We start from the raw sequence: 10,000 nt of genomic DNA, 5'->3' as shown, positions 1-10,000 counted from the left end.
GTGTCTGTGTGTGTCTGTGTGTGTCTCTGTGTGTCTGTGTGTGTCTGTCTGTGTGTGTCTGTGTGTGTGTGTCTCTGTGTGTCTCTGTGTGTGTCTGTGTGTCTGTGTGTCTGTGTGTCTGTGTGTGTGTGTGTGTGTGTGTGTGTGTGGCAGGTGGTGAGGCAGCAGCATCGGGGCTGCAGGTGGGCCAGTCTGTCCAGAAGGTGAACGGCGTCAGCATGAGCCAACAGAGCTCAGCGGAGGTTCTAGAACTCTTCAGCGGCCAGCCGCCCAATCAGGAGCAGCCGGAGCGGGTGAGACGCCGGTCAACACAAACACTATCAGATGCACACACACACACACACACACACACAAGCTTGCGGTACACACACACACACATACCATACACACACACAGTCGTGCACACACACACACACTGTCACATACACACACACTGTCTCATACACACAAAAGCAGACATGTATCAGGCAGGCGCAAACACACACCACTAAGCTACACACACACACACACGCAAAATCAAGGCATCTATCTGTCCACCCACTGCCCCAAGGCCTGCACACACGCACACACGCACACACGCACACACCCACACACAATGGCAGACATAAGCGTTGTGTGGTGATGTGGTGCATATGTCAGGCAGAGTGAAACCTTGACCATGGATCAATAGTTATAAGATCAATGCGCGTGTGTGTGTGTGTGTGTGTGTGTGTGTGTGTGTGTGTGTGTGTGTGTGTGTGTGTGTGTGTGTGTGTGTGTGTGTCTGTGTCTGTGTCTGTGTCTGTGTGTCTGTGTGTCTGTGTGTCTGTGTGTGTAGGCCTCGGGGCAGTGGGTGTACAGGGGCCTTGACGATGTTGACGAGGACAGGCCATCCAGTCCCTCTGAGTTCACCGCAGTGCCGGAGGACAACTGCACCAACGGAACAGGTGTGTGTGTGTCAGTGTGTGTGTAATGTGATGATGGTGAGTGATTGCCTGGTGATGTCTTCTTCCATTTTCTGTGTGTGTGTGGTGTGTATGTGTGTGTCATACAATTACTTGCAGACGTAATTGGTAACTAGGTTTGCCATAGGCTGTTTATTGCACATTTGTAATGTCAACTCTCAGGGCAAAACACTAACCCCCCCCCAAACAGCCTTCCAAGACCAAAATAGAGCCCCCATCACCAATACAGATTGCCCTGGGCCCAGGCGCAAATGCCCTGTTTGTCCTGCCTATAGATCCTCCCGTGATTCTCCTCTGTCCCCACCTCTCAATGCTATCCCCTTTCCTTCCCGCAGCTCTGTCGCTGTTGTCGCTGTCGGACGCCCCTCTGATCAGCCTGTCTGTGGACAACGCTCTCGTGGAGCACGGCGTGGTGTACGAGTACATGAACACGGCCGGCGTCAAAAGTCACGTGCTGGAGAAGATGGTGGAGCCCCGCGGCTGCTTTAGCCTCACCGCTAAGGTACCATATGTTGCAGTCACTTCAGAAATGATTCCCTCTTGCCATCAGGTTGTCGAATAAGGGAAAAGCCCCACAAAAGACACACTGTGCTGCCTGACGGCATTGGAAACCCAAGCAGCGAAGAAGCATTAGACTCAGATTGATTTTAATCTGTTTTCAATCAACAATGCACTATTTGTACACACATTCAATGGTATGATATTATGATATTGCGATTATGATATTACTTGGCTTACCGTTGAACACAGGACTAGTATGGTGGCAAAAAAAATAGTAGAGGGTTGTCACGGAAAATGTGAACTTATTAAGTGCGTACCTACAGGTATATATACAGTTCAATGAATGACAAGTGAAATGTCAATTGTGGGAGAGCGAAGTTTGACCTATTGACAGATATACCACTTTCATACCTGGGGAGCTACAACAATGCAACCACAAGTATTTTGCAACCACATTGTTTCATTTGGTTTCGCCTCACACTGGTGATGAGACGCAGGTAATAAGACCACAAGCAGACAAATGTTTTCCTTAAAGGCGTCCGTAATGATTTAGGGAGATTAGCATTTCATTTACTGCCAGATGCGATTCAGGCTTGTATTGTTGGGAGTGTTTGCTTTAGTCTCATTCCTAACACAGCATGTCGAAACATTCAAGAAATAGATGGAAAATACTTATTGAATAGAAAGAAGTAAGGATTCTACCCCCATTGTGGGGTTTGAATATTCTGAAACCAGAATTGACACCTGGATTTCTTAATGAAGTTACGAAGTATAGTTTTGATGATTTAGATAACCGATAATTTTCAACTCTATATTAAACCTCTGAAATGAATTAATGTGTCATCAGGCAAATACCCGAGACAAGTCACGGATCATGAAACCACACGCATGCAAATGTTGTGTTATTTAAAGTGTTTGTTATTTTAAGGGCTTAATGTTTGTCATTTTGTAAGGACCCAGTACTTACTGCCATATCCCCCATGGCTCTCCTGCCGGAGTTTCGCTTCTCACCTCTCAAGAAAGGGGAAGATCACACGCGTTCACATTTTCACTTCCACTACACTTTCAGTTGTTACTCAGCAATTAATGAATACACAATACATAGGCTTAAACTGTTAGCTAGTTCGGTTTATGCGCACATAGCCATTACGTGCACATAAAGCCCATCTTTGTTTCTAAAATGTTTGATTTAAATTGTGCTTGGTGGCATAGCTACACAAATTAAACTGCCACATAACTAAACGGTGGTGATTAAGTTTCCCTAACCGCCTCAGTGCACCAAATGGAAGCGTATCGTAAATATTATTCTTCTCTACACGTCGTTACAGAGCTCGTAATTTACAATCCGATGAAATGATGAGCTGTTTAAATGACTGACGATCTGAAACCAAACCCTCTCAGGCATGAGATTGGTTGTAATTAGGCTACACTGCACTGTACTTTGCTGTGTCTTAACGGTCTTGCATGTGTTTGTCAGATCCTGGAGGCCTTCTCGCGTGAGGACGGCCAGTTTGTGCGCAACTGCAGCCAGCTGATGAATGCGGGCGAGCGCGTGGTGTCCATGCCGCAGTTCGAATTCAGGCAGATCTGCGAGAGCAAGCTGGGCAGCATCCACAGACGCATCAGCAGCTACCAACTGGTATGCACACGCGCACACACACGCGCGCACACACACACACACACACACACACACACACACACACACACACACACACACACACACACACACACACACACACACACACGTACAGACCTGCACACACACACACGCACACGCACACGCACACGCACACGCACACATACTGTAGTGACATAAACACATGCTGGGCAGCATCCACCGCTGCATCAGCAGCTACCAGCTGGTGAGAATCACATGCTCACTCTAATACAAACACACAGACACAGACATGCACTCACACACACAGATGTGCACGCACATTCACAGGCATACACACAGACACACACTTAAAGACATACACACACATTTGCACACACACACACACTCTCTCTCTCTCTCTCTCTCTCTCTCTCTCTCTCTCTCTCTCTCTCTCGCACGCACGCACGCACGCACGCACGCACGCACGCACGCACGCACGCACGCACGCACGCACGCACGCACGCACGCGCACGCACGCACGCACACACACACACACACACACACACACACACACACACACACACACACACACACACACACACACACAGACACAGACACACAGACACTCTGACATTTTGTTTTTCTCTATATCGCCGTCTCCCCTTCTCACTCTCCCGTCCACTCTCTTCCTTTCAGTGCCCGTCTGTCTCCCACCCCCTCTCTCCACTCATTTCTCTCTCTCTCTCTCTCTCTCTCTCTCTCTCTCTCTCTCTCTCTCTCTCTCTCTCTCTCTCTCTCTCTCTCTCTCTCTCTCTCTCTCTCTCTCCCTCTCCCCATATGTCTTCAATGCAGCCAGATGCAGTCATCCAGACACATTGTCTCTGTCTCCAACCCATCACTCTGTCTCCTGTATATTGAGTTTGTGTTGGAGTGCTGCTATGGAGTATGGATTGAGTGCTCACTTTATGTGAATTTGGATTTGTTTGTGGGAAATTTATGTCACGTTGTGCGGCTTGTCTTTACCATTTTCTGCTTGGAATATGACATGAAACATATGACAAAATATTGGGCAATAAAGTCCTCCTGAATATCTATATATTATAGAGATCGATATACTTCATTTTGATTTGTGTGTAATAAAACATGGATGGATTCTAACTTGATAGGGGATGCATACCCTTACATTTCCAGCGTTTGAAATGGATCAAGCCTAGTATGACCAAAGAGCACCATCCTCTAACCGAGTTCTAGGTAGCACTCATTTTCATTGTTTAATATTTAAGGCATTTTGATGTTTGCATTTCAGTTTGCTGAGGAGCTGAAGACTAAGGCGTGGCCGTCGTTTAAGCAGGCCAACAGCCGGCCCCATGCACTGGGCTGCATGGACTTCGTGCCCACCAACTGCCACCTGAACCTCATGCAGGTGTCCTGCCCCAAGAACAGTACCTCCACCGGACGAGCCTTCAGCATCCGCTTCGGACGCAAGAACTCCATCTTCGGCCTTGACCCAGACCAGGGTAAGAAGAGTCCTCTCCTCCTCATAATCGGTTAAACGTCAAAAAATATAAGTTTATTATTTGCTGTTTGTGCACAAAAGTCCAGGGCACAGGCAGGCCCTCTGAGCCAATCAGTCGATCAATACATCAATACATAAAGAACCAGGTTTTCAACTGAGAATTTAAGTTCTCACTGCATACCATGCTGCTGTAGTTTCATACTTTGTTTTATATGTGCTCCATAATTGGAGTACGGTACATATCAGCTCCGCAACCGAGAAGTTGCATCATTCTCACTGTGACAGATGGGTTCCCTACTACTGTGGTTTGGACCAGGAGTCAGTCTGTCTCTAATATCTGTCTATCTGTCTGTCTCTTCTGGCAACATGGTTAATAACTCTGCATGAAGAATTGTCTGGTTGGGGGTTTGTAAGTATGCGTTACGATTGAAACTGTAGCACTGTACTACCGGTATACGGATTACACTATTCTGATTACAAATGTTAAATTGGTCAACAGTATAACATTTAAGCTGCATGTTAAGATCAATACACTTAGACATCCTAAGATGTTGCTCCTAACAGTCCCGTCATTCTGGTGTGACCGCACATGAACAGAGTGAAGTGTAGTGTGTACTACTACACAGTATGTGGTGAAAATTACATCACTACATCCCGGCCAGACCTAAATATTCCTTCATGTGAAGTCATCACCCGCTCCACAGTCATCTGATCACCTAATGTGTTGACGGATATGCCCGCTGATGAACTCATGGGCCCAATGATGAACTCCGCCTGTTGGGGTTGACCAGCTCTAATGTGGCTGTTTTTTGGGTCTCCACATCCCGTCTGCTGGGTGGAGCGAACGGCAATTAGGCCCCGTAATGCTCTTAACAAAAGAGCCGTTTGAGCCCGTTTCTCCCCTCCCTCATAATTATTTAAACTCGTAAACAGCCGCTTTGGCGCTGCCTGTGCTGCCTGCCTGCCTGCCTGCGTCAGCCATATGTTTAGTGGGAAAAGCGCCATAAATCCAGGGCTCCAGTAAATTGGCCCCCACTTAAAGACTTTGGAGGGCTAATCGTCTCCATCGCGCCTCCATAACGCCGCCATTACAGGCCACTCTGTGGCCTGCCAGAGTGATGTCATGGTAACCCATAATCCCCCCACCACCACCACCACCACCTCGAACCGGTACCATGGAGACCAGATCGCTGTCACAATAGTCCCCGATCACCACCATCGCCATTCGCTCTTGTGTTATTGTGTTATTGGTCATTAGTGTAATTGTCCGCCACTGTTAACACTTGTCTTATCAGATCTGTATGTAACTCAAGGCTGCAGCGGTCCATTTCAGCTCCCTCTGTGCGATAACCACTAGTTAATTGACAGAGGCGATCAGGCTGGCTGATGTGAAAGGTGAGCAGAGTGTGCGGCTAGCAGGCAGGTACCTCTTGTCGCTCCCATCTGCTCTATCGCTTTCAAAAGTGCCCCACAAGCGCCTTGAAAGAGGTGACCCGACACTCGATCCTCCACGTCTCGCCATTTCACCTGGGTGGAGGGGGGCCCAGTGTTAAAAACTGGGTGCATGTGTGAGTTTGTGTGTGTATTGTTCCGGATCATTCCTTTGTGTAGCCAGCCGCCGCCGTCTGGTCTTGCATCTGCTGGGCAACTGCGCTGGTCACGGTGAGATGCTCGGCATTCCTGCTGAGTGCGAGCGGAGCGGACGTTTCTCCACCACTGTTCACCAGCCTGGACAGATTACTGCATAGTCTTACCGGGACCTGGGCCCAGGGGCCCCAACAATCAAGGGGGCCCTGAAGCCCAAGCCTTTACACCGCATTCCACATTATTACGCAAATGACATTTTTCGCTGTTTCCCAAATAATCAATACAAATGACAGTCGTCATAATTTTCAAGTCATCAGCCATTAGAGTACAATTAAAACGTTTTTAAATGAACCTTCCAATGATATCGGTATTTTTTTAAATGATAAAAAACTTAAAATGCTCTGTTCCACATTATTACGCAAAATAGTTTTGTAGTGTTGTAATCAAAATGTATTTCTTTTTTTCCAATTTACATCAAAACAGTTGAAATTTGGTACCTTCTAAATTACATTTCAATGTTCAATACTTGGTGATAAGCTATTTGTCTTAGTAACTGGAATGCTGCATTTAACATTGAAGTCAATGGCAGGGCATTGCATGGGAGTTATGGAAGCCCAGATATCCTTGATGCTTTGCTCTCAGCTGTTTTTGTTTGTTTGGTCTGGTGACCCACACTTCACTCTTCAATATACCCGTAGATTTCTATGCCACCTGCAGGTGCTTTGGCGGTATCGACATTCTAACTCACCAGACATAAAACCCCATTGAAAATGAATGGGATGTTATGTCTGGTGAGCTAGAATGTCATCACCTTCAAAGCACCTAAACGTGGCAGGGAAATCTACGGGTATATTGAAGAGTGAAGTGTTGGTCACTCATGATGATTATTCGGAGATGTGCGCACTTCAAGCTTTTTTCCAACACATATGAGAGCCAGCTATATACAGTATATCACATGTGTATCAGCATGCCACATGTATGCCACATGTGTGTATCAGCATTTCTGAACTTGGTCATCATCAGTTTGTGGGGCCAGACGTACGGTACCTCCCACCATCTGTTGGGATGAAAAGTGTCAGTTTGACTGACGTGTTTATTTCTCTCTCTCCGAGTTACAGCCCTGCACCTCTTCCAAATCAATACCCTCTCTGAATTCAGTGAATTGCCGCCTGTCCAGAAAACGAAATCATGATTGATTTTGTAAGACTGAGAACAAAAAAATTCTGAGTGACTGGGCTTTAAACAGCGCCACTCAATCAAAATGAGGTTTCAGGTGCACAGACAGTAGAGATGTGTTTGGCATCCTTTTGATTTATTTCCTTCACAGAAACCCTTACCAGGATCCTGCTTTGATGCTTACCTGTAATGCCCTTCTGGCTTCTTGGGCTTGCTCTTGAATCTTTCCCTTTCCCGGCCCTGCCGTGGCCAACCGGTCTGGCACTGACCTGGGTTCGATTCCCAGGCCGGGTCTTTTGCCGACCCCTCCCCGTCTCTCCCAATTCGCCTCCTGTCCACCTCTCACACTGTCCTATCAAATTTAAAAAAATAAATTAATTACATTCCCTTTCCCTTCATTCACCAGCCCCACTGGGACCATCATCTCACCTCACCCTTTGCTCCCTATTCTGCACCCTACCCCCACCCCCCCACCCATTGTGAAAATGAACTCCACGTTGCGCGTTCCACTGGATGTGCAGCATTCAACATTTATGTACACCTTTACATTTATTATTATTTGTACTGCTTGCTTTTGGTCTTGGATATGCCATTGTCCTTTCTCTCTTCCCCGTCTGGGTGATATTAAACCCCAGTCCCATATCCTTCATTCCACTGTCTCACTTGCACCTTGCGCGAGATAAAAAGTATCAATTTAAGGAAGAAAAATCCGCACTCACAAACTGCGTCTCATTATTTATTTATATTACCACCATGTCCAACTGGCCTGTGCCCTGCTTGGCCCGTCCCCTCCTAACATACCTCTTCCTCCACAGTCATCAACCTCATGTCCCACGCATGCCACTGTGTAACCACCATGGATGGCCTTTCCCATTTTTAGTCTTAATCTTTTGGTGGATTAAATAATATGCCTTCAATATTATCACAATCCTTTCTTCTCCCCATTGAGAGAACATCAACCCCATGTCACACACATGCCACTGCCCTACTACTTGGCCCATCACATGAAGGTGAAAAATCTACCTTTGGGTATTAACAATGTTACATTACCTTACGCATATAGTCACCTTACCTTACCATACCCATTCTTAGTCTTAATAGTGTTGCTTCACATTCCCTCCTTCTCTGAACACCAACCCCATGTCGCACACGTGCCACTGCGTGACCAGCATGGATGCCACTTCCCATTCTTGGGCTATTCACCTTTTCCTACAATTTGGGATCAATAAACTCCATTCTACTCTACTCTACTCTACTCTACTCTACTCTACTCTGCTCTGCTCTGCTCTGCTCTGCTCTGCTCTGCTCTGCTCTGCTCTGCTCTGCTCTGCTCTGCTCTGCTCTGCTCTACTCTACTCTACTCTACTCTACTCTACTCTACTCTGCTCTGCTCTGCTCTACTCTACTCTACTCTACTCTGCTCTGCTCTACTCTACTCTACTCTACTCTACCCTACTCTACTCTACTCTACTCTTCTGCACCTCCTGCACCACTTAATGTTTCACATTGCTCATTGACTCTCCCTTCTCTGCCTTCTCTCTTTAGTGAACATCAACCCCATGTCGCACACGAGCCACTGCGTGACGAGCATGGGTGCGCCGTCCTGGCGCAGCTGGGGCCTGGACGAGGAGGAGTGCGAGGGCCTGGACGACAGCCTGAGCTGCGGCGAGGGCAACCCGTACGGGGGCTACGGCCACGGGGAGGGCGGCCTCAGCTTCCTGCTCAAGCAGGAGGACATGGAGAGCCAGGACGCCTACCTCAGCCTCTACAACCGCCTGGACATCGCCGTGCGCGAGATGAAGCAGTACGTCACGCAGATCGACGTGTAAGTGGAACTGACTTTTTCTCCTCATATATTCGGTGTTTGCATATGGACCATGAACTGGTCATTTAAAAGTCCTGTGCTCTGCTTTTGCTGTTCTGTGACACGATTTCACTAAATAGCTCATGTACTGTATATTCTGAAATGGTTTGGAGAAATACACATTCTGATTACCGGGGGTCCACTTGTCATTAGCATTAGTCATGTGAGTTTGTTTGTCAGAGAGGTAGCTGAGCGTATGTGTGGAAGTGCAGCTTACAGTCCAAACCTTGTCTTGATGACCACTTCTCTTTTTTGAGTCCCTAGCCTTTAGTCCTCCATAAATACCAACAGTAAAGTAGCAATGGTAAACACCAGAGTATAGTGCAGGTGTGGAAGTGGGCATACTCCTTACTCCTTTTTGCGTCCTCCATGACAGAGCCGACCCAGCCCCTGAAAGGGGGACACTGTATGTTTGGTGGTGATGACCTCGAGCCTCTTCCTTATCCTTTTCCTCCTCTCCTCTCCTCTCCTCTCCTCTCCTCCCCTCTCCTCCCCTCTCCTCCCCTCTCCTCTCCTGTCCTCTCCTGTCCTCTCCTGTCCTCTCCTCTCCTCTCCTCTCCTCTCCTCTCCTCTCCTCTCCTCTCCTCTCCTCTCCTCTCCTCTCCTCTCCTCTCCTGTCCCCAGGCTGCTGTCCTCCATCACTGAGCCCACCCAGCCCCAGGAGGGCGACCCGCCGGCGTACGAGCACCAGACCATCCTGGAGGAGGCGGAGCTGGAGCGGGTGGAGTCCGGGGAGTCGGCCGTCAAGCGCGTCTGCTTCAAGGTCAACGAGGACGAGCAGGAGGACTCGGGCCACGACACCATGAGCTACCGGG

The 10,000-nt window shown here is 47.9% G+C and overlaps 1 protein-coding gene across 2 annotated transcripts in view; it reads left to right on the top strand.

Moving 5' to 3' along the window:
• prex1 (phosphatidylinositol-3,4,5-trisphosphate-dependent Rac exchange factor 1) overlaps window positions 1-10,000 on the top strand; it is a 136,437-nt gene that overhangs the window by 92,094 nt on the left and 34,343 nt on the right. For both annotated transcript variants that reach the window (XM_063209098.1, XM_063209097.1), the window contains 7 exons: window positions 154-293; window positions 818-926; window positions 1,280-1,446; window positions 2,923-3,084; window positions 4,349-4,559; window positions 8,867-9,146; window positions 9,810-10,000. The exon at window positions 9,810-10,000 is cut by the window's right edge and continues 10 nt beyond it. In XM_063209098.1, coding sequence (XP_063065168.1) covers window positions 154-293; window positions 818-926; window positions 1,280-1,446; window positions 2,923-3,084; window positions 4,349-4,559; window positions 8,867-9,146; window positions 9,810-10,000 — 1,260 coding nt within the window. The remainder of the gene's footprint in view (window positions 1-153; window positions 294-817; window positions 927-1,279; window positions 1,447-2,922; window positions 3,085-4,348; window positions 4,560-8,866; window positions 9,147-9,809) is intronic.

This window comes from Engraulis encrasicolus, chromosome 10 (assembly GCF_034702125.1).
Source record: "Engraulis encrasicolus isolate BLACKSEA-1 chromosome 10, IST_EnEncr_1.0, whole genome shotgun sequence".
NCBI classification, from domain to species: Eukaryota; Metazoa; Chordata; class Actinopteri; order Clupeiformes; family Engraulidae; genus Engraulis; species Engraulis encrasicolus.
This window is presented reverse-complemented; position numbering and strand designations above follow the sequence as displayed.